Source organism: Bubalus bubalis, chromosome 5 (assembly GCF_019923935.1).
Source record: "Bubalus bubalis isolate 160015118507 breed Murrah chromosome 5, NDDB_SH_1, whole genome shotgun sequence".
Classification (NCBI taxonomy): domain Eukaryota; kingdom Metazoa; phylum Chordata; class Mammalia; order Artiodactyla; family Bovidae; genus Bubalus; species Bubalus bubalis.
Window position 1 is genome coordinate 74,751,894 of NC_059161.1, and position 25,766 is coordinate 74,777,659.

Sequence of the window (25,766 nt, forward strand, 5' to 3'; positions counted from 1 at the left end):
TGTCTGCCAATGCAGGAGATGTGGGTTTGATCCTGGGTTGAGAAGATACCCTGGAATAGGAAATGGCAACCCACTCCAGTACTCTTGTCCACAGAAATCATATGGACAGAGGAGACTGGCAGGCTACAATCCATGTAGTTGCAAAAGAGTCGGTCATGACTGAGCAACTAAACAAATATGCAACATATCTATATTACAATTGTGTATCAATGTAAGAGCAGAACAATCATTGAGACTTAACCTGTAAGACATCCAGCACTATCTGAGCTTCAGATTAAAGCTTTTGAAGACTCTGTTTCTGGATCACAACTAACTATAAACACATTTTATAGAGACATTTTCATTCATTTGTAGCTTATCCATTTAGTTACTTAGCAATGCCACACATTTATTTTATTCCAGGCTTCTAAAATGAGATGCAGTTTGTGTGTGTGTGTGCGTGTGTGTGTGTGTGTGTGTGTGTAAAACAGGCTTTGGAGACAGACAGCACTGGATATAAGTCTCAGTCAGGCTACTAACAAGCTAATTAACAAGTTATTTAGTTTCCCTATCTCTAAAATGGGAGCGTTTTTGTGAAAATTAAAATTAAAGTAATTCTTGTAATGGGTTCAACAAGGTGCCTAGAGACCTGAGCATATATTTAAAATTTTCAATCCTCTCTTTTTAATATCATGTTCATAATTGTCTCTAGGAGGTTAGACCTGTCACTAGTCTCTTTTAACTGACCTGTGAAACATAAAGGCGATTCTTAAATTACTAAATTAGAGCCGACTCTGTTCCAACTAACGGAAAGAAATCACAAGCCCACATCATGCGATACTTGTAAAGAGCATACCATATCCCACTGTAGAAAGACCCAAGTGTTTCATTCTATTTTTCACAAGTTCAGCAAGCTCTTGTCTTTCTGACCTCCTGTAGAGGTTCAGGCGCTGCTGGGTCATTTTCTCCGCGGTTCTACCGGAATGTTTGGGACCTTTCCTGCTCAGCCTTCGGGCCCATTGCATGCTCTTCCTCCTCAGCAGCGGGTGATCCGATTGGTCGCTGGATGTCGAGTTGCGGTGGTTACTTCGGTGGTGACCTTGTTCTTTAGCATCTTTGGTGTCTTCCCACTCTTCTACACTGATGGATATCTGAGACTTTAAAAGAAGTGCATATGGTAATTAGATATCTTAAGAATCAGGAAGCCTAGAGTTCTAGTCATATTTTTTTTTTTCTAAATCTTGATATAATTATATATCTCATGAGAGTTTTTACAGAAAGGACAAGATCATCATTATTGACACTAATTTTATGTTACTAAAAGTACTAGAAAATATGTTTTTTGAACTTACGTGAACCAGATAAAATATCCTTGCATACTCCAGTATAAGTTTCTTTATAAAAACAATTTAACATTTTATGTATCAGAGTTACCAAACAACTGGCATAGAGTGGTTTGAAACCAAAACAAAAAGAGCTAGATATTTTATAGAGTTATTCAAATGAAGACAAAGTAATGGACTTTCCTCAATTTACTCATAGTACTCCACATGAAATTTAGAAAAATTATGAAAGTTTGTTTAATTTTGGAGTTAATAATATTTTTGAGGTTTTAAATTATTGCTCTTTCTAAAGAGGGCATTGGCATGAACTTTATAAAATGTGAATTTTTTATTTGCTTATATGATCCCTAGGAAAACAAAAAGCATATTTTATTTAATTTATGCATTAGTTATTTACCACATAAATAGTTTTGATAAAATATTATGATACACTTCAGGAACTGTTTTCAGTGTTCTAAGTGAAAGTATGCTATAAATATTAATATTTCACAAATATATTCTAGAATCACAAATAAAACTTACATTAGGCTACTCTTCATAAGAAGGAAAAACAATGAAAATTCCTAAAGTCCATTTGATCTACTCTTTTACTACTAAATCTGATTTTAAAGTGAGATGCTTTCCTTTGATTATAGGCACTTACTGAAATGGAGCAAGACCTTATGGTCCTTACCCCCTCACCATGATCTCTGCCTGCCTTGTGTCTGTGGAAACTTTAGTCACTAAGTTTAATCAGAGAAGTGAGAAATGCAGAAACAAAGGAAAATAGTCAAAGGAAACTAAATAATAATAATGTAGTCATTAAGCATAGTCAAGGACCTTTAGTTCTTTTTCAAGGGTTGCACATAATATTCTGAGCCTTATCATTTAGCTGTTTTATATATACTAAAACACCAGGTGAAGAAATTACTATATGACGACCAGACTGCAAACAGGATATGAGTGCCACAATTCCAAGAATTGGCCTCAGAGAAATGGGAACAAATGGCCACTGGAACTGAAGATTAACTGTATCTAAAACAATAAAGATGATGCTGATCAATTTGAAGATGACTATTAGAGCTGACTGTGCTGTTTCTGCATGTCACCCCTCCTTCTGTGTATAAAGTCTCTATCCCCACTGGTTGCCAGTGTAAGGGGGAGAGGGTAAGCTGGCCTTTGGACAGACGTCCACCACCCTCCTCTTCCCAGTTGCTGGCATTTGAAATAAAGCAAACAGAGTGAAAAAGTTGGCTTAAAGCTCAACATTCAGAAAACGAAGATCATGGCATCTGGTCCTATCACTTCATGGGAAATAGATGGGGAAACAGTGGAAACAGTGTCAGACTTCATTTTTTGGGGCTCCAAAATCACTGCAGATGGTGACTGCAGCCATGAAATTAAAAGACGCTTACTCCTTGGAAGGAAAGTTATGACCAACCTAGATAGCATATTCAAAAGCAGAGACATTACTTTGCCAACAAAGGTCCATCTTGTCAAGGCTATGGTTTTTCCAGTGGTCATGTATGGATGTGAGAGTTGGACTGTGAAAAAAGCTGAGCACCGAAGAATTGATGCTTTTGAACTGTGGTGTTGGAGAAGACTCTTGAGAGTCCCTTGGACTGCAAGGAGATCCAACCAGTGCATTCTGAAGGAGATCAGCCTTGGCATTTCTTTGGAAGGAATGATGCTAAAGCTGAAACTCCAGTACTTTGGCCACCTCATGTGAAGAGTTGACTCATTGGAAAAGACTCTGATGCTGGGAGGGACTGGGGGCAGGTGGAGAAGGGGACGCCAGAGGATGAGATGGCTGGATGGCATCACTGACTCTATGGACGTGAGTCTGAGTGAACTCCGGGACTTGGTGGTGGACAGGGAGGCCTGGCGTGCTGTGATTCATGGGGTCGCAAAGAGTCGGACATGACTGAGCGACTGAACTGAACTGAAACTTTCCTTACCACCAATCTGGGTTGTTTATTCGCTTCTGAGTGGTGAGCAGCTGGACCCTACCACACTCTTTCTGTAATACTAACATAAACAAAAGTTTCTTGTTTCAGAATTTTTGCTTTTCATACCAGGAAGTCATATGAAATGAACCATGATTCAAACCAGAAAGCCCTATTTTCTAAAGCATGCACATGCAAAAGGAAACTTCCTGCATTTTCTTGGGCACATGAGCCATGTTCACGAACCCGCTGTGTTTGCCGTGTGTGGATGGAAGTTTGAGCTACAAAATTCATGTGTTGCTGGCTTCCAAAGTAACAGAATTTAAATTACCAATTTAAGTAAGGTCAGAAGGCAGATCCAATAAGATCCTTTAAGTGAATATAAATTATGGAGGCTTAGCCAATGCCCTACACACAATTCCTAGTGGCAAGCTATGAAATCAAAATTGTCTCACACTTAAATTCAATAAAAAATGCAAATATTCATTCATATTTGTTTCAAAACAGTACTGTAGAGAGTGGTATGAAAACGATTTGTTAAACCTTCATTGCTGCATAATTAGACTACTTTTCTCTTTTTAAGACTGATTTATTATTTTTTTTAGTTAAAGACTATAATTGATTTACAATGTGTTAGTTTCAGGTGTACAGTACAATGATTCAGTTATATATATATGTATTAGCTATATATATATGCATAATTCTATCTACAAAAGAAATAGTCTCTTATGAAGCTAGGAAGGTTAAACAAATTATACATGTATTATTTATATATAATTTTCAGAGTCTTTCCCCTTATAGCTATTATAAGATACTGAGTAGAGTTCTCTATGCTATACAGAAGGCCCTTGTTGGTTATTATTATCTATTTTATATATACTAACATGTATACATTAATCCCATTGGAATAACATAATATTTCATTCAAAATAGAAACCTCCTTTTAGCTATAGCACTTAGGTTGGAAGTATTAAAAATTCTAATACCGTGGTTTTGCAACAATGGATGCCTTTATAAGTCTTAACTTACTCTAGTCTTACCTGGTTGATAATATACTGAAAATCCTCTTCTATGAAAGTAAAATATATAAAACTGCAGGTAGTATCTACCATCAGCAAAGAATATCATTCTATGTTCAGTAGTTTCAGTTTACGTGTACTTTATAGCAAAAATGAAAATGTTAATTCACTCATATTTAGATACTTGGCTTACACAGATTTGTGAATCAGAATCTAAAATTTATCTGAAGTACTCTTTCTAGTCATAACTCCATGTAATAGTTTTATTTCCCATAAATATGTGGAAACAGTAATTTTGTCAGATCAAATACTCAAGATATTATGCTCATATAATGGCACTAACAAGTCAAGTCACAGAACCAGAAGTTAATAAATATTTTGGGGAAGAAGTTGAAGATTAGCTTATTTTCCAAGTAAAGGATAAAACACCTTTTATCTTTGTGAATGCTTTTCTTAGTAATGTGTACCAGGAATTATATCAAGCATATATGAGCTAAATAATACTGGGTCCCCTATTCACCACTGTTTTGAATTCCCCCAAAGGAAAGAATATCATGATTTACATAAAAACCCATAGGACTCACAAGGCATTTTTATCATTATTTCAATAAAAGTAACGTCTCTTTTCATATTTCAGTTTAACCAAAGAAAAACGAAATCAGAAGGATTTGGGGACTAAATGTAAGAAATCTAAATTCACAACACAGAGATAGTTATTTCTATGCTTGAAATTTACATCGCTTTCTTTCCTCCTTCCAATAGAATATAATAAAAAGTATACCAAATTTATATGTGTTGAGATTTATACAGTACAAGTGAGAAATAGATTTAAGGGACTAGATCTGATAGATAGAGTGCTTGATGAACTATGGAATGGAGGTTCCTGACACTGTACAGGAGACAGGGATCAAGATCATCCCCATGGAAAAGAAATGCAAAAAAGCAAAATGACTGTCTGCGGAGGCCTTACAAATAGTTGTGAAAAGAAGAGAAGCAAAAGCAAAGGAGAAAAGGAAAGATATAAGCATCTAAATGCAGAATTCCAAAGAATAGCAAGAAGAGATAAGAAAGCCTTCCTCAGCGATCAATGCAGAGAAATAGGGGAAAACAACAGAATGGGAAAGACTAGAGATCTCTTCAAGAAAATTAGAGATACCAAGGGATCATTTCATGCAAAGATGGGCTCGATAAAGGACAGAAATGGTATGGACCTAACAGAAGCAGAAGATATTAAGAAGAGGTGGCAAAAATACACAGAAGAACTGTATAAAAAAGATCTTCATAACCAAGATAATCACGATGGTGTGATCACTCACCTAGAGCCAGACATCCTGGAATGTGAAGTCAAGTGAGCCTTAGAAAGCATCACTATGAACAAAGCTAGTGGAGGTGATGGAATTCCAGTTGAGCTATTTCAAATCCTGAAAGATGATGCTGTGAAAGTGCTGCACTCAATATGCCAGCAAATTTGGAAAACTCAGCAGTGGCCACAGGACTGGAAAAGGTCAGTTTTCATTCCAATCCCAAAGAAGGACAATGCCAAAGAATACTCAAACTACCGCACAATTGCACTCATCTCACACGCTAGTAAAGTAATGCTCAAAATTCTCCAAGCCAGGCTTCAGTAATACGTGAACCATGAACTTCCAGACATTCAAGCTGGTTTTAGAAAAGGCAAAGGAACCAGAGATCAACTTGCCAACATCTGCTGGATCATCAAAAAAGCAAGAGAGTTCCAGAAAAACATGTATTTCTGCTTTATTGACTATGCCAAAGCCTTTGACTGTGTGGATCACAATAAACTGTGGAAAATTCTTCAAGAGATGGGAATACCAGACCACCTGACCTGCCCCTTGAGAAACCTATATGCAGGTCAGGAAGCAACAGTTAGAACTGGACATGGAACAACAGACTGGTTCCAAATAGGAAAAGGAGTTCATCAAGGCTGTATATTGTCACCCTGCTTATTTAACTTCTATGCAGAGTACATCATGAGAAATGCTGGGCTGGAAGAAGCCCAAGCTGGAATCAAGATTGCCAGGAGAAATACCAATAACCTCAGATGTGCAGATGACACCACCCTTATGGCAGAAAGTGAAGAAGAACTAAAAATCCTCTTGATGAAAATGAAAGAGGAGAGTGAAAAAGTTGGCTTAAAGCTCCACATCAGAAAACTAAAATCATGGCATCTGGTCCCATCACTTCATGGGAAATAGATGGGGAAACAATGGAAACAGTGACAGACTTTATTTTGGGGGGCTCCAAAATCACTTCAGATGGTGATTGCAGCCATGAAATTAAAAGACACTTACTCCTTATAAGGAAAGTTATGACCAACATAGTCAGCATATTAAAAAGCGGAGACATTCCTTTGTCAACAAAGGTCCATCTAGTCAAGGCTATGGTATTTCCATGGATGTGAGAGTTGGACTATAAAGAAAGCTGAGCACTGAAGAATTGATGCTTTTGAACTGTGGTGTTGGATAAGACTTTCCAGAGTCCCTAGGACTGCAAGGAGATCCAACCAGTCCATTCTAAAGGAGATCAGTCCTGGGTGTTGATTGAAAGGACCTATGTTGAAGCTGAAACTCCAATACTTTGGCCACCTGATGCGAAGAACTGACTCCTTGGAAAAAACCCTGATGGTGTGAAAGATTGAAGGTGGGAGGAGAAGGGGACAACAGAGGATGAGATGGCTGGATGGCATCACCACTCGATGGACATGAGTTTGAGTGAACTCCGAGAGCTGGTGATGGACAGGGAGGCCTGGCATGCTGCAGTCCATGGGGTCGCAAACAGTCGGTTACGACTATGTGAATGAACTGAACTGATGCCTCTCCTAGTGCTTTAAGCCCAGAAAATCTTACTTTTTTCTTCTCCGTTTAGGATCTTGATTACTATTATCATGTAATTATTAACTACATGGTAGATGTCTTCCCTTAATACATGAATTAATTAATTTTATTATTAGCCTAAATGCTATTTAATTGATATTTAAATTAATCATAGATTATTAAAATATTATAAATTAATGCTTTAAAGTCATTAATCTAAATAGCTCTCCTTGTTTCATAAAAGCAAACTGAGAAATAATTTTGACTTCATTTTGGTTGCTGCTAAGTCACTTCAGTCACGTCTGACTCTGTGCGACCCCATAGATGGCAGCCCACCAGGCTCCCCCCTCCCTGGGATTCTCCAGGCAAGAACATTGGAGTGGGTTGCCATCTCCTTCTCCAATGCATGAAAGTGAAAATTGAAAGTGAAATCGCTCAGTCGTGTCCGACTCCTAGCGCCCCATAGACTGCAGCCCACCAGGCCCTTCCGTCCGTGGGATTTTCCAGGTAAGAGTACTGCAGTGGGTTGTGTTATATTCCTAGGAGCCTCATAAAATGATTCATAAATATGCAGACACTAGGCAGCATATTCATAAATATGCAGACACTAGGCAGCAAAAAGCATCATTTTACTTTTTATCCCATGTTTAGGAAGTTACATTCCAAAAGAACTACTTCAGTTTTTAAATTTTTACAGACCAAAGTCTGAAGAGAATGTATGGATATTAAGGGTTTGGGATAAGAATGGAAGATTAAGTTGGATCAGACAGAATTTATCGATGTGGGCTCAGTAAGCACTTAAAGTTGCAGTTTGGGGAGTCATAAAGGACTTGGAGTTGCAGCAACAGGCACAGCAAACAGGGTATTCAGCCCATGGGGGCCATACAAAGACTCATTTTATTTGGGTCTGATTTGATAACTGGTTGTACCACCTGCTGATAAGCACACTTGCTGAGTTGTATCACTGCCTACTGTCAGGTGTTCGCTTTGAGCTGCACAGTTTTAAGTTGTATTTGTTCAGTCCTCTCATGCTTCTGTCTGGGTTTCACCAATTTAAATTAGAAGCTTCTATCTTTGGCATCCCAGGATGGAGCTGGGGCTCTGTGTCACAGGTCTCAGACTTCTCTGTGTGTTCATATTGAATTGCGTGTCTAGATTCCAGTGAAGGGCATGACTGGCACTAAGTTCAGTGAACAATCCTTATCCCGTGACCATTGGTTGTGTGTCTACAGCAGGCATCAAACTCCATTGCAAAGAGTGTTAGAGGAAAATGCTGATACTCTGGGTACCACAGAGGTAGATTATGTGGTTACTTGCGTGGAAGAAGAGTAGTTGCCATGCTGAAATCCACACTCTTGAAAACAGCTCTCTGGGTCCCTACAAAATGCTTCTGCTGCTGCCGCCTGTACCTCTGCAATAACAAAGATGCTGATACCCAGAGTCATAAGGAGAAGTATCCATAGGGCACTGCAGCTAAGTTAAGCCTCAATGGATATGCATAGTGAAGTCGCTCAGTCATGTCTGACTCGTTGCGACCCCATGGACTGTAGCCCACCAGGCTCCTCCGTCCATGGGATTCCCCAGGCAAGAATGCTGGAGTGGGTTGCCATTTCCTTCTCCAGGGGAATCTTCCCTACCCAGGGATTGAACCCTGGTCTCCCACATTGCAGGCAGACACTTTAACCTCTGAGCCACCATAGAAGCTCCATTCTTATGTAAATAATCTATATAAAATGGTATTATTGATCCAAGTATATTAAAGCTTAGAAATTATCACTCCCTTATGAAAATTGGAATGACTCAGATCAACCTTATAATTTTATATTCAGTTCTGATTTCATAAACTTCAGCAGTCATGCACCAAGAAGCTGTGAGTAAAGGCTTAATTTATTTCTTGTGGCAGGGCAAAGTGAAAGAATGATGTCCATGCAGTTTAAAGCACTAAGTGAGCAGAAAGCCAGGGCTGTGTCATTAAATCAGGCAGACTGGATGCATTTAAATAGCTTCTTGCTACTAGGTGTGCCAGTGTGACTCTTCCTCTTTTTTTTACTTGAAGGATAATTGTTTTACAGAATTTTGTTGTTTTCTGTCACTCAACATGAATCAGCCAAAGGTATACATATATCCCCTCCTTTTTGAACCTCCCTCCCATCCCACCCCTCTAGATTGATACAGAGCCCCTGTTTGAGTTTCCTGAGCCATACAGCAAATTCCCGTTGGCTATCTATTTTACATATGGTAATGTAAGTTTCCATGCTACTCTCTCCATACATCTTACCCTCTCCTCCTCTCTCCCCATGTCCATAATTCTATTCTCTATGTCTATTTCTCCATTGTTGCCCTGTAAATAAGTTCTTCAGTACCATTTTTTCTAGATTCTGTATATATGCATTAGAATATGACATTTATCTTTCTCTTTCTGACTCACTTCACTCTGTATAATAGGTTCTACCTATCATCTACCTCATCAGAATTGACTGACATGCATCCCTTTTATGATGGAGTAATATTCCATTGTGTATATGTACCACAACTTCTTTATCCACTCATCTGTTGATGGACATCTAGGTTGCTTCCATGTTCTAGCTATTGTAAATAGTGCTGTAATGAACAATGGGATACATGTGTCTTTTTCAGTTTTGGTTTCCTCAGGATTTATGCCTAGGAGTGGGATTTCTGGGTCATATGGTGGTTTTATTTCTAGTTTTTTAAGGAATTGCCATACCGTCTTCCATACTGGCTGTATCCATTTACATTCCCACCAACAGTGCAACAGGATTCCCTTTTCTCCACACCCTCTCCAGCATTTATTGTTTGTAGACTTGGACGATGGCCATTCTGACTGCTGCGAGGTGATATCTCATTGTAGTTTAGATCTGCATTTCTCTAATAATAAGCAATGTTGAGCATCTTTTCAAGTGTTTGTTAGCCATCTGTATAGTGAGATGCTTAAGTTAAAGTAAGTAATGAAAGTAAGAAATGCTTTCATAGGGTTGAAAATTAACAAGACAAGAATTAGTAGAGCTAAGAAATATTAGAAAAAGGAATAATAAAATAAAGTATTCAAGAGTAAAATTTTATAAGAGAAAAGTGAAAGAAAATTATAGATTAGCTCAGACTCATGGTGTATGTATGTGTATGAATTAAAATACATTTCAAGTTAGCAAATATATCTACATTTAAAAATATTATAAGGCTTATATCCAGATCACTGGAATACTTACTATTATTTTATTTATAAATTTAAGTATATTGACACAAACGTTTTCTGAAGCAGTGTCATCCAGTAAAAAATAATGCAGCAGTAAAAAATGATAGAAAAAGATCTATGTTAGTCCATGCACCATGCCATATAGAAGTACTTGCCATTAACTATGAACAATTCAGTTAACACATTTCTGATTTTTTTCTAATTAATGAAGTGATAATAAATTTCTGACTTAATTTCTACTCTGCTACATGTGGAGAACAGCCCAAGTTCACACACAGCTAGTAAAAGCAGGAGCCAACTTTAAACATAGATCATGTGGTCCCAAGTCCAGTGCTTATTTGATCAGGGAAAATAATTGGATAACTGATTCTTCTAGGAACAGAGACAGAAAGAATGTAAATAATGGGTAAAATACAGAAGAGTCTAAAATCCAGCAACAAGAAAATGACTTGATATGGCAGACATCAAGAATCCACTATATATAATAGGTTCTAGGTTCATCCACCTAATTAGAACTGACTCAAATACATTCATTTTTATGGCTGAGTAATATTCCATTGTGTATATATACCACAACTTCTTTATCCATTCATCTGTTGATGGGCATCTAGGTTGCTTCCATGTTCTAGCTATTGTAAATAGTGTTGCAATGAACAATGGAATACATGTGTCTCTTTCAATTTTGCTTTCCTTGGGGTATAGGCCTAGGAGTGGGACTGCTGGGTCACATGGTGGTTTTATTCCTAGTTTTTTGAGGAATCTCCATAATGTCTTCCATAGCAGCTTTACCAATTTACATTCCCATCAACACCATATTCTAACATATATATACAGAATCTAAAAAATGGTACTGAAGAATTTATTTACAGGGCAACAATGGAGAAACAGACACAGAAAACAGACTTAAGGACATGGGGAGAGGGGAGGAGAGGATGAGATGTATGGAAAGAGTAACATTAGTATGGAAACTTACATTACCATATGTAAAATAGATAGCCAACGGGAATTTTCTATGGCTCAGGAAACTTAAACAGGGGTCTGTATCAACCTATAGGGGTAGGATGGTGTGGGATGGGGTGGGAGATGGGAGGGAGTTTCAAAAGGGAGGGGATATATGTACATCTATGGCTGATTCATGTTGAGGTTTGACAGAAAACAGTAAAATTCTGTAAAGCAATTATCCTTCAATAAAAAATAAATTAATTTTAAAAATCCACTATATATGCATCATGCAAAGAAAACAATCATTTATCTGTATGTATTATGCAAGATCTTGAAGGAAGAGAATTCGGATACAGCATATCCACCAATAAGTCATTAAATCCAAGAATAGGCATGAAAAGCTCACATCCGCTTTCTGAGAAATCTTTCTTGGATGTTTGCTGACTCATTCCAAGCACCTAGGCTAAGGAAATGTCTAATTCTGGGAGATAAGGTGGGGAGGATCTGGCAGATAATGAGTTTGTTCTTCATGTTTAAGAATTAGAACACCAAGCTCATAAAACACAAATAGGCCCTCCATCAACCTCAGAGTAATCGCTGAAACCTAAAGATTCAATGAGTTATCCAAGGTCATGTGCAGAAAAAGAGGAAAGACTGTACACATAGTTTTGACAAATGCCTGGTTTGGGTTTCAAGTGTCAGGTCCCATGCTGAGTCTCAAACAAAGCACTTTGGGATCTTAAAGCAGGTGGTGCAAAAGAGAGAAGTGGCCAGAAATTGGCAGAGGCTCCTTCAGTGAAATCTAATGATTAAAAAAAAAAAAACAAAAAAGAGAGAGATGCTCTGGTGTCAGAATTTGATTAAGTTCAAATATAGGCCTGCTTCTTCCTAAGCTTTTATTTTATCAAATTAAGTGTCTCAGCCTCTGCTCATTTACAAATGGGAGTAAAATCATCTGCCATGTTACCTTGCTGTGTGGATTAAATAAAAAAGTGTTCAGCATTGGGCAGAGATCAAGATTAACACTCTTGGGGGGAACAATCTGCAGTGAAACTTAGGCCACACTTAAATCATGGTGTTCTTCCTGGAATTCAAAGACAAAGGCATGTCCTAGGATAGGAGGTGAATCTCTGCCTCTCCTTGAGGTCCTGAGTTATAGAGCCAATCGCAGGACAGGAAATTAGAGACAAACTTTCAGATGGAAGATCACAGTATCAGTATCTAAAATGAGTTGGTATTGGGACTTCCTAGGTGGTCCAGCGGTTGAGATTTTATCTTCCAATGAGGGGGATGTGGATTCGAATCTTGGTCTGGGAGCTAAGATCTCACATGCCTTGGGGCCAAAAAAACAAAACATAAAATGGAAGCAATATTGTAACAAATTCAATAAAGACTTAAAATAATTTTTTTTAATAAAATGAGTTAATAGACAATGAATCCAGTTAAATAAAATGAGTTGTTAAATAAAATGAGTTAAGTTAAATAAAATGAGTTGAGTTAAATAAAATAAAATGAGTTAAGAGACAGTGAACCCAGTTAAAGCTTCTATAATGTTTTAACAAATTACAACTAAAATAAAATGCCAGTGATTTTGGCTAAAAGAGATTTTTAGTAAGAACAGATTTGATCAAAGAGTGAGGAAAAACTGAGAGACATGGATAAGGAATAGAATGGACATCATATTTGAATGCTTCTGAGAGTTTAACAGGAAGAATGAAATAAGAAAAATAGAATAAGGGGAATGTTTCTTGAGGTTTGAGGAAATCTGAACATATTTGAGAGTTGAGAGAGAGAACAACAAAAAAATGGAAAGAACAGAATTGTGGAAGAAAAAAATAGAATTACAAGGATAAATATATTTTAATATCTAAAGTGCAGTTAGAGCTTTTTCTTCACAAAAGGATTTTGAGGAGATACTTATATTGGAAAACTCAGAAAATTAGAGGGAAGAAGCTTGGTTTACAGAGGGAAATAACTGGAGGACTTTAAGACCTAGAACAGTATGAGAAAGAAAGCAATTACAGGAAGAAAGTTACAAGTCAACTTCCAACTGGCTACAAAAATTCAGAAATGAGCCAAACCTATGACTTTCTGAATCTATAATGGCCAGTTAGAGAAAATAGGAGGTGGTAAAGCTTGACATCTGAATTAAAAGTGCGGAACATATGAATCGACATGGAAAACTACAACAGAGCCAAAAGTCTACATTCAAAAAATTAACTCCATTTTCAAACATGAAGCTATACAATTTTTAGCCAAATGCAAATTCCTTTTAGGGACATGGTGTGACCACTAACTAGTGTTTCTACCACTGTGGACCAGGTCTGGATTCCCACTTGAGAAATGCCTTTAGCAGAGGCAAAGTGAACCAATTTGGCTTGTGACATGTTCCTAAAATATTTCCTGAAATAAGGAAGTGCATTATAAATAAAATGAAAACTTTGTCAATCAGGTCAAGTCAAATACTGGTACAAATGAAAAATTTTAGAAATATATGCTTAAACTCACTGCTGCTGCTGCTGCTAAGTCGCTTCAGTCGTGTCCGACTCTGTGTGACCCGAGACGGCAGCCCACCAGGCTCCCCCGTCCCTGGGATTCTCCAGGCAAGAACACTGGAGTGGGTTGCCATTTCCTTCTCCAATGCATGAAAGTGAAAAGTGAAAAGTGAAAGGGAAGTCACTCAGTCATGTCCGATTCTTTGCGACCCCCATGGACTGCAGCCTACCAGGCTCCTCCGTCCATGGGATTTTCCAGGCAAGAGTACTGGTTTTCAAAGCATTACAAAAGATACTGTAATAAGTAAACCATAAAAACTCTAAGATAAGCTCCCCAAACCTTGCCTTTGCCAGCACTGTATTCTGCATTAAACTAGAATTTCAATTTGCATCACCTGCAGGCAGCCATGGTAGCCGGACCTGCTGAACAACTTCATGCTAAACAAATGTTAGACTGTCTATGTACTATCATGTGAAAAGGTCAGAAAGCAGCTAAAACATTCTTACAGCCCAAAGAGAAGCTTCTTTAGTACATATCTTGTAAATTCCAAAGGAATCAATATATAGAAAAAAAATAGAATATTTAAGAATATAACAGAGCTAGAGCTTATTAAATCTTAAATAACTAATATAGAGTGCTCAGAATAATTTAATAAACATTTGCATTTATTACATGGTTTCAAACTGTAGAGAAAATAGCAATCATTCTGTTCAAAATTTCTGGAATTATGATAATACAGAACTCCAACAAGCTCAAAAATAAGACTCATATTTTTGGTTGGTAATTTTGACACAAAAGTTTTACACTTGTGATATTATTCCATAGTAGGCTGAATTGTACCACTGCTTTGACATCAAAAATGCAATTTTTAAAGTTGAAAATACTTATATTTGTAATAGTTTCTTTAATTCTATTAATGTTTGGGAGTTTGTGTTAAGTACTAAGGCCATAATGACAATTATTTAACATGATCTACATGAAGAAAGTGGAAAATAAAATAAAATGCAAATCACATAAAGAAAAATCGAGGTTTCAGGAATATAAATGTATAAGTAGAAATCCATCTCAGGTCCTATTATTCCCATAACTGTTCCTAAGTCATCTAGGCTACTTTAAGAAGCAAACTAAAGGTATGTTTTATGTCAAGATCCACATTCCTATTCAGTCCTAGCTGACTGCATAGAAGGTGGCACGTCCCTTGAGGACAGATAATCTACATCCAGTAAGTGACTAGCTGGTAATGACACCATGCAGTAAAATGTGCGACTGAATCAATACATAAACATAATTTGAAGACAAATAGGTAATATTAATTTGCAATCATATTAGGGAAATATAGATACACTAACTTGAGAAAATATTAAACCATTTCGGCTTGTTTTCTTTTAAAATCTGAACTACTGAGTTTCACCTTTAATATTGTTTTCAATGACTCATTATATTAGACCATTTGAAGAAAGGGAGACAAACAAAATACTTACTTGTGATGCTATTTCTCGACACTGACACAAAGGGAGGGAAAAGAAACACACGAATTACAGTTTAAACAACGACTAAACAGTACATACACAAAACAATCAGCAACAGGACAATATACGACAGATACCACATAACATTTATCATCTAATTATGTGTTTGATTACTTATCATGGCACTTTTGAATAAAATTATGTAAAGAATAAGCTAATATTTTAAAAAGTTGCCAAAAAGTTGTTGTTAGGTTTTTTCTAAAATTATCTATGATTTGATGAAAAGTTAATGTGGTGTTAATAGAAAATAAAAAAAATTGATAAGATATAAAGGATTATATTCATGAGAGGAAACTGACATAATTATTGATATTCAATAATCATTATTGGTATTAATAGTTGTACTGTTTTTTAAAATTTTAGATACTATAATAAGATTTTTTTCACCCCTACATATACATTCAAGTAAATGTATAGAAATATTTTGAGTTTTCAAATATGTTATAAAGGTTAAAAATTGATCTGCCCAGTCAATATATAAGCCCTAAACATTAAGGGGTTATAAAAATCATGTTATCTTGTTCTTCAGTTCTACAGAATAACATGATCTTCATTCTTCAAAAGGCAGAAGTGAAATTTTCAATTATAATTTTTGTTGTAATATAATTCAAGTCTAACCCACTATTTAGGATTGTCACTATTGTTATAAATATTAAGAAACACATTAAAAATATATGAACATAGGCTTGTTGGAACTGTTTGTCTCCAGAGTCTTAACACTTGGCCCAATGCAATAACACTAACGAGAAAATGGTAGAGAATGAGCAGCTCCAGTTTCAAAACTTTTTTATCTTAAGCCTTACTAAAATATTTATATTAATGTAATTTGGAGGCTTCCCTGGTGGTTAAAATGGCAAAGAATCTGCCTGCAATGCAGGAGACCCGGATTTGATCCCTGGGTTGGGAATCCCCTGGAGAAGGGAATGGCTACCCACTCCAGTATTGTGGCCTGGAGGATCCCATAGACAGAGGAGCCTGGTGGGCTACAGTCCATGGGTCGCAAAGAGTCAGACATGGATAAGCCTGATTTTATAAAATGAGATTTTATTGAGCACCACCTTTTTTGGTACTTTAGCAGCTTGTAAAACTATAAAACGAGATAATGTTCATCATGTTATCTAGCTCTTAAATATCTCTAAATATTAAATCTCATATAAGGAAACATATAATATACTCACTCTGTTAACAATGATCAGGAAAAACAAATCTTTCTATAGATGAACTTACATCTTTTTGTGTATCAAACTATAATTAATATATAACTCAACAGTTTTATTTTTGCCTTATTTGCCAGAAAAATAAAAGTAGAATTCCTTTTCAACTATAGAAGTCAGGTCATGTTAGATGTAAAGTAACATTAATTTCTTGCCCTTACTAATATATTTTACTATAAAAGTACTTAAGTTTATTGTAATCTTTAAATTGCCTCTTTTTTTTCTGTAATAGGTAGTATATAAAATTTAAACAAAAATATGTGTTCCAAAAGATGAACTGAAGTCAGTATAGGAAGACAGCAGATATTATCTTCATTTAACTTAGTATTCTGTTATTTTTTCCAAGGATGTGTGCTTTTAATACAAGCTGGAGGTTTGAGAATTTATAAATATTTTGCTGATTTGTGATGGGAAGAACTGACTGAGATGTAATGTTAAATGCTCCTTGATGACAGTACGAATATTCAATTATCTTTTCCCTATCTACACTGTTAACAGCATTCAACAAAGACTCTTAATAATACAAAATGACAAACATGAATATGAACTTGACCAATGGAAGAATTAACTATTTTCAAGTTTACAAAATCCATATTACAAGATGAAAACAGGAATAATATTCTGCTATGTGGAAATTTTTGTCTTTATCAAGCTTGAGTAAGACATGGTTAATTGCTTAGGTGTGAAAGCACTTTTTTTCTCTTAACTGTTAATCAAATAATATTTTTTGGATGCAATATTTTTAAACTTTTAGGCATATCTGCCAAGCTGTCTTACACATTTAACTGTCTGGTATATTTTTCCCATCAGTCATTCCTGATTTTTTCTAATTTGGTCCTGCTCTTTGTGGTGTGAACCACGGGGACCACAGCCAATGAACAACTCAGATTCAGCTGCAGAAATGGCAATAAAACATCTTTTAGCACCTCTGAAGCTGCAGTGAAACCAGCAAAGAGCATCTCAGAAAAATGGAACTATTTTCTTCCGGCCTCAATATCACTTACATAAATGTCAAACTATAAATTGTAACAAGAAAATAAAAATCTACTCCATTATCCTTATGCTTCCTATAAAGTTCTTCTTTTCCACACACAGATTCATTGATTTTAATCACAAGCTGTTGTAATGATTATATGACTATTAAAATGCATGCAATTAATCTAAGTCTCATAGTTGAGGTTGTTTCACATAAGACCAAAGAAAGAAATGATTAAACAAAATTTTGAATAACTTTGAGGTATGTGAAGAAGATAAATATTTCAAGAATAAAAACCATAATTTATAATCACACAGTGTGGCCAAATTAAAATATAGATATGTTTTCAGTCGTATGCAGGCACTGTAAATTTTGTTCCATTTTTAATATGCTCCAGTTTGCTATTATGATTATTGAGCCAGGGTCTGGCACTGCTCTTGGGGTTTTTCCCTTGGCTCCAAAGTAGTTCTTAACCTAGAGTTTGAAAAAAATGTGAGTTTCATGCTCCCTAACTTATCTCTGCTTCCTTCTTTCCAAATGCTAATATACTGGAGTTTAAGATTATATTAAAAACTAGATTGCTTGCTCTGAGAACTTTTCTTATGTGTCAAAAGGTTACTTAGAATTAATTTACTTCTTGAAAACCTACAAAAAGCATTCAGAGTCCAAACTCTAGAATATCACTTTTGCCAAAAATATTTTATGAAATTCCTGACATAATTTAATGGCCAATATTTCAGAAATAAGTTTCTAGGTTTAGGAATCATAGTTTTCAATCACATTAAACATTAAGACAGGAATTGTGGATATTTCCAAACCTCAGATGTAGTAAGCTTTTGAGATTCCGTCCTGTAGATACCAATGGGAACATCTCCAGTAGAGGAACATAACTTCTGATAAAGTCTGGCATAAGTCCTAATCCATAGGTCATCCTCCGTGATCTTCATCTGTAATAAATATAACTGGATTATTTACATACCAAATTTTTAAAGAAATAAAAAACCCAATGGTTTTTTCATTCCTTAAAAGTAGGTTTCACTGATATTTTAAAATCTCAAAGCAACATTTCTTACGTGCTTACCCATATATTAAAGTTATTTGCTGCTAAGTTGCTGCTAAGTCACTTCAGTCATGTCCGACTCTGTGCAACCCCATAGACGGCAGCCCACCAGGCTCCTCTGTCCCTGGGATTCTCCAGGCAAGAACACTGGAGTGGGTTTCCATTTCCTTCTCCAATGCATGAAAGTGAAAAGTGAAAGTGAAGTCGCTCAGTCGTTTCCGACTCTTAGCAACCCCATGGACTGCAGCCTACCAGGCTCCTCCGCCCATGGGATTTTCCAGGCAAGAGTACTGGAGTAGGGTGTCATTGCCTTTTCTGATTAAAGTTATTTACTGCCGTCTAAACCTTATCCCTCAGGTTAACTCTAACTTAAGAAACCCACTGCTCAATTTGTGGCAGCATGGCATCGCGTTAGTCCCATCTCAGTGGGCGACATCACTGGTAATTGACTGGGAATTGTTGGAAACCTGTATGTAAGGACTTGTTTGAACGTTGCGATAACTAGAGGATGCTACTGGGACTTAGTGGACAGGGTCTGCTGATGCTACAAATCCTGAAGTGCAAAGGACACTCCAGCACAAAAATGAATAGTCCATCCGAAGTTCTATAGCATCCCTTCTGAGAAAGGTGTGCAATAGAAGGAGCACAGGACTCCCGGTCAGGAGGCATAAATGCTGCTTCCTCTCTGCTAATCACGAATTTGAATTGTTAATAAGTCATTTAATGAAATATACTTGGACATAGCACACTCTTTTATGAAACAGAGAGATTAGAGAATTCCCTCGTGGTCCAGTGGTTAGGACTTCATGCTTCCCCGTACAGGAGGCCCGGTCAGGGAACATAAATTAAACAACATGATCAGTGCTTTCCTTGGCAGTATGACATCCTATGTCAGAAACTGTTCATCTCAAATGCCAGCTAGGGGGAAAAAAAAAAAAAAAACCACTTGTGAATTTTGCTCTGAATGGCCATCTGCAAGATTATTAATTTAAATAATGTTTTCCCTAAACATTTTTTAATTAATTAAAAAAACCAGGATACTATTCTTTGAGCACATGTTAGAAAAATAAATAAATAAATGATATAGAAGAGTCAGCCAAAGAGCATGATAGATGGATTTAAGAACTTCCTGCCAGAATCATTTTCCACTTCAGACAGTAGTAACTTACAGAGCAAAGAAACCCCGATCCTGGTGTAGTGTCCAATCCCAACAGAAGTCTGGTAATAGAAATCATATAGTCCTTCACAAATGACTGCAACAGAAATAAAATATGTATTTATCGTGTGTATGAAAAACAGAATAGCTTAGAGTATGAATATGTTATCACATCTTACAGGTTATGTTAAAAGTTATCATGGCGTTGCTGTTGTTTAGTGACTAAAGTCATGCCAGACTCTTTTGCGACCTGATGAACTGTAGTCAGCCAGGCTCCTCTGCCCATTCCCAGGCAAGAATACTGGAGTGGGTTGCCACTTCCTTCTCAGGGGATGTTCCCGGCCCAGGGATTGAACTTGCGTTTTCAGCATTGGCAGGCAGATTCTTTACCACTGAGCCACTGAGGGAAGTACTATCATATCACTGAAAGTGAAAGTGTTAGTCACTCAGTTGTGTCTGACTCTGTGACCCCATGGACTACAGCCCACCAGGCTCCTTGGTCCGTGGAATTCTCCAGGCAAGGATACTGAAATGGATTGCCATTCCCTTCTCTAGGGGGTCTTTCCGACTCAAGAATTAAACCTGGGTCTCCTGCATTAGCAGGCAGATTCTTAGCAGCCTGAGCCACCAGGGAAGCCCACTTTAGGTGGTGGTAGTTTAGTCGCTAAGTTGTGTCTGACTCTTGCAACCCCATGAACTGTAGCCTGCTAGGCTCCTCTGTCCCTGGGATTCTCCAGGCAAGAATACTGGAGTGGGTTTGGAGCCATTTCTTTCTCCAATCATTAAGCCTCCATTAAAAAAAGAAATAAAAATCAATCTTGTCAGTGTGCTAAATACACATGTACGGTTAAGCTGTCCTCAAAAAATATGAGAAATTATTATTTTCTAGGATATCGTGATATGTTTAAATTTTATGCATGGTATTGGACATGAGGAAAACAATTCTATATTTTTAATAACAAAAAACTATAAGCTGAGCAAAAGAGAATATTTTTTAAAAGTTTGTAATGACTAAAATTTACAATCAAATATTTCAACTGTTTTTGTTGTTGTTGATTTTTGTTTAAAGCCCTATGAATATCTTTTTGTTTTCCTAACGGATATATTTAAAACTTATCTGAATACTTGAATCAAAGAATATGAAATATTGCTGCTGTTCAGCTTCTGGCAGAGTTAAAAAGAATTAGTGCATTTGTATAAAATAAAATCCCTGTGAACTTAGCAATGATGAAATGACAATGTGAAACTCTGGCATTCAGAAACAAACTGAATGGTTCTTAGAGGCAGTAAAATTTTCCTTACATGTTTCTAAAGTAGGCAAAATTATCAGATGTTGAAAATGTCCTTGATTTGTCAGTTTATTGACATTATTTGGTACCATTTTTAAAAAATGTGCATTAGAAAGAAAGGTGTATTTTTCTTAACCTAGTAATTTTTTCTCAACTTTTATTTATAGTCTAGTTATATATGTAAAGGAATATGCAAATGCATTCAAATGTCACATGAAACATTGTAGGACACTGGTGTCAAAGAATGCCTAATATCATTTCATAGATTATTCTGAAAAATAATTTTTTTCTTATGATGTCTTTCAAAGGCACATTTAGATCATTCATTAAATACATGAAATAAAATATCGGGTTACTTCCAGAGCCAATTTAAGTTGACAGTACATGAGAAACACTAGTTGTATCATTCGTTTGATAGGATCTAAACAAAATAGAAAATAAATGCTTCAGAGAGCAACAGGAAACACTGAGTACCTGATAAAGAAGTGTGTCCAACATGCTGATACTGAACACCCTCCCAGCAGCAAAAGGCAGTCGGAATATGAAGGCCAAGTTAGAGCCTCGTTCTCTTTCTTTCTGTTCAGAAATTTGAAAAAGAATAATTTGTGAGCATCCTCTATCTTATGCTTTTCTGCTTAGTTAAACTCTAACAAATGTGATGAAAGTAATTTTTGTCATGTGGTTCTTAGCTGTGACTACACCATGACTTCACTTTTAATTGTATTGTTAATGTCCCTTTCGGAGAAGGCAATGGCACCCCACTCCAGTACTCTTGCCTGGAAACTCCCATGGACAGAAGAGCTGTGCATGCATGCTCAGTCATGTCTGACTCTTTTGCAATCCCCGTGGACTGGAGTCCGCTGGGCTCCTTTGTCCATGGAATTACCCAGGCAAGAGTACAGGAGTGGGTTTCCATTTCCCTCTCTAGGGGATCTTCCCAACCCAGGAAGCGAACCCACATCTCCTGCATTGGCAGGATTCTTTACCATTGAGCCACCTGGGAAGCCCCTTTCATAACCATGTTTTCTTCATTAAAATACACAACAGTTAAGAAAGCTGGATCCTTTCATACATTAAACATTTATTTACCATTTGTACATATTTCTTAACAGGATTTGAAATAATGTTAATAAAAAGAACAAACACAATATCATTATTTCATCAAATTTGGAAAAATCCCCAAAGCCACATAATGTACTATAATATCTAGAATATCAGCTTTTGAATATTCTCATATGTGAGGACACAGAACACAGGCAAGTAGGAGTGATCACAACCAGTGGATTCTAGCTTTCTGTCATTTGAGTTTTAATTTGTCAATCTGCCTTTCAAGGTGTGCCAGCCATACATTTTCTCTGTCATAAAAGACAGAAAGGGTAGGGACCTAACAGAAGAAGAAGATATTAAGAAGAAGTGGCAAGAATATACAGAAGAACTATACAAAAAGATCTTAATGACCCAGATAACCATGATGGTGTGATCATTCCCCTACAGCCAGACATCCTAACATATGAAGTAAAGTGGACCCTGGAAGCATCACTACAAGCAAAGCTAGTGCAGACGATGGAATTTCAGTCGAGCTATTTCAAATCTTAAGAGATGATGCTGCACTCAGTATACCAGCAAATTTGCAAATGTGGAAAACTCAACAGTGGCCACAGGACTGAAAAGGTCAGTTTTCATCCAAATCCCAAAGAAAGGCAATGCCAAAGAATGTTCAAACTACTGCACAATTGCACTCATCTCACACTCTAGTCAAATAATGCTCAAAATTTGCCAAGAGAGGCTTCAACAGTACCTGAACCAAGAACCTCCAAATGTCCAAGCTGGATTTAGGAAAGGCAGAGGAACCAGAGATCAAATTGCCAACATATGATGGATCACAGAAAAAGCAAGAGAGTTCCAGAAAAACATCTACTTCTGCTTTACTAACTACGCCAAGGTCTTTGTGTGGAACACAAAAAACTGTGGAAAATTCTTCAAGAGATAGAAATACCAGACCACCTTACCTGCCTCCTGAGAAATCTGTATGCCAATCAAGAAGCAATAGTTAGAAATGGATAGTGAAAACCGAATCACCAATCCAGGTTCGATGCATGATACTGGATGCTTGGGGCTGGTGCATTGGGACGACCCAGAGGGATGGTACGGGGAGGTAGGAGGGAGGAGGGTTCAGGATGGGGAACACGTGTATACCTGTGGTGGATTCATGTTGATATATGGCAAAACCAATACAATATTGCAAAGTTAAAAAAAAAAGTTAGCTTAAAGCTCAACATTCAGAAAACTAAGATCATGGCATCTGGTCCCATCACTTCATGGGAAATAGATGGGGAAACAGTGGAAACAGTGTCAGATCTTATTTTGGGGGGCTCCAAAATCACTGCAGATGGTGATTGTAGCCATGAAATTAAAAGATGCTTACTCCTTGGAAGGAAAGTTATGACCAATTTAGATAGCATATTGAAAATCAGAGACATTACTTTGCCAACAAAGGTCCGGCTAGTCAAGGCTATGGTTTTTCCTGTGGTCATGTATGGATGTGAGAGTTGGACTGTGAAGAAAGCTGAGCGCTGAAGAATTGATGCTTTTGAACTGTGGTGTTGGAGAAGACTCTTGACTTGGACTGCAAGGAGATCCAACCAGTCCATTCTAAAGTAGATCAGTCCTGGGTGTTGGTTGGAAGGACTGATGCTGAAGCTGAAACTCCAATACTTTGGCCACCTCATGTGAAGAGTTGACTCATTGGAAAAGACTCTGATGCTGGGAGGGATTGGGGGCAGGAGGAGAAGGGGATGACAGAGGATGAGATGGCTGGATGGCATCACTGACTCGATGGACATGAGTTTGAGTAAACTCCGGGGTTGGCAATGGACAGGGAAGCCTGGCGCGCTGTGATTCATGGTGTTGCAAAGAGTCGGACACGACTGAGTGACTGAACTGAACTGAACTGAACTGATGGAACAACAGACTGGTTCCAAATTGGGAAAGGAGTATGTCAAGGCTTTGTATTGTCACCCTGCTTATTTAACTTATATGCAGAGTACATCATGTGAAATGCTAGGCTGGATGAAGCACAAGCTGGAATCAAGATTGCCACAAGAAATATCAATAACCTCAGATATGCAGATGATACCACCCTCATGGCAGAAAGCAAAGAAGAACTAAAGAGCCTCTTGATAAAAGTGAAATTAAAGCCATGAAATGAAAAAATGCTCACTCCTTGAAGAAAAGCTATGACAAACGTAGATGTAAAGACATTACTTTGCCAACAAAAGCCCGTATAGTGAAATCTATGGTTTTTCTAGTAGTCATGCATGGATGTGAGTGTTGGACCATAAAGAAGGCTGAGGGTTGAAGAATTGATGCTTTTGAATTGTGGTGCTGGAAAGGACTCTTGAGAGTTGTTTGGACTGCAAGGTGATCAAACCGATCAATTCTAAAGAAATCAGTCCTGAATATTCATTGGAAGTATGGATGCTGAAGCTGAAGCTTCAATCCTTTGGCCACCTGTGGTGAAGAACTGACTCATTTGAAAAAACCCTGATGCTGGGAAAGATTGAAGGCAGGAGGAGAAGGAGATAACAGAGGATGAGATGGTTGGATCGCATCACTGACTTAATGGACATGAGTTTGAGCAATCTTCAGGAGTTGGTGTTGGACAGGGAAGCCTGGCGTTCTGTAATCCATGGGGTTGCAAATAGTTGGACACGACTGATTTACTGAACTCAATTGACTGAGCCATACCAAACTGTAGCTAAAAGCTAAAATTCTGTAAATGACCCCCAAAAGTGTGGTCAAACCAGAAAGAGAAAAACAAATATCATATATTAAGGCATATATGTGGAATGTAGAAAAAAGGGATAGATGAACCTATTTGCAGGGCAGGAATAGATACAACAATATAAAGAACAAATATATGGACACTGAGGGTTAAAGTGGGGGTGGGATGAAATGGGAGATTGGGATTATAAAATAGATAACTAATGAGAATCTACAGTAAAGCACAAGGGGAAATAAAAGGAAGGTACAATGTGTTTTTAGGACATATATTTGTTAATCTTAAAAAAAGGATTCCAGTATATAGTAGGTACAAAAAACACTGTTTGAATCCACTTACATGAGGTACCTAGAATTTCAGATTCAGAGTCAGAAAGGACTCTGGTAGATGCCAGGAGTCAGGGAGTGGGGGTAAGAGAGGTATGGGGAGTTAGTTTTTAAAGGGGATAGAGGTTCAGTTTAGGAAGGTGAAAAATCCCAGAGACGGATGATGGTGAGTGTTGCAGAACAACATGAATGTACTTAGTGTCTCTGAACTGTACACTTAAATATGCTTAAAATAGCATATTTTATTTTATACGACTTTTACCAAAGTAAAAAAAAAAAAATACAATGTGAAAAAGCATGTGTTTGTGTGTATAATGGTGTATGAGGGTTTCTTTTGAAAAAATCTGTTGCTATTATTTCCCATTAATAAGCAAAGGCCTAAGAGCAAATGTTTGTGTAAAACTGGAACAAATTTCTTCAGGATGAAACTTCACCTTGTACTTAAGTGATCACCTCAAAGATGCTTCTTTCTCTTTTTGCCAGCTTCCCCTTACCAGGAAAGACAGACATAGAAAAGCAAATGAAAACATCAGCCCTCACTCTCTGAGGCAATGGAAGAGGGCTCCAGTCTCCAATGCAGCAAATTTGAGAGATCTCATGGGAAGGGATGGCTCTGGGTTGATCTTTTTAGGAATGGGTGGGAGGGCATACTGTTGATAGAGGGGGTCTTGGAGATAAACAGGGCA

At 37.2% G+C, this 25,766-nt stretch overlaps 1 protein-coding gene across 6 annotated transcripts in view; it reads right to left on the reverse strand.

The window, feature by feature from the left end:
- The window catches only part of KCNT2 (potassium sodium-activated channel subfamily T member 2), a 428,512-nt gene that overhangs the window by 30,244 nt on the left and 372,502 nt on the right, over positions 1 to 25,766 (reverse strand). For 2 of the 6 annotated variants that reach the window (XM_044943221.2, XM_025286125.3), the window contains exons 22-26: positions 21,448 to 21,549; positions 19,698 to 19,781; positions 18,287 to 18,415; positions 15,231 to 15,251; positions 836 to 1,136 (exon numbers count right to left, since the gene is read on the reverse strand). In XM_044943221.2, coding sequence (XP_044799156.1) covers positions 836 to 1,136; positions 15,231 to 15,251; positions 18,287 to 18,415; positions 19,698 to 19,781; positions 21,448 to 21,549 — 637 coding nt within the window. Of the gene's footprint in view, positions 1 to 835; positions 1,137 to 11,541; positions 12,587 to 15,230; positions 15,252 to 18,286; positions 18,416 to 19,697; positions 19,782 to 21,447; positions 21,550 to 25,766 lie in introns of those variants that run through there. The other 4 variants (XR_006551227.2, XM_044943222.2, XM_025286126.3 and 1 more) reach the window with 4 other exon arrangements.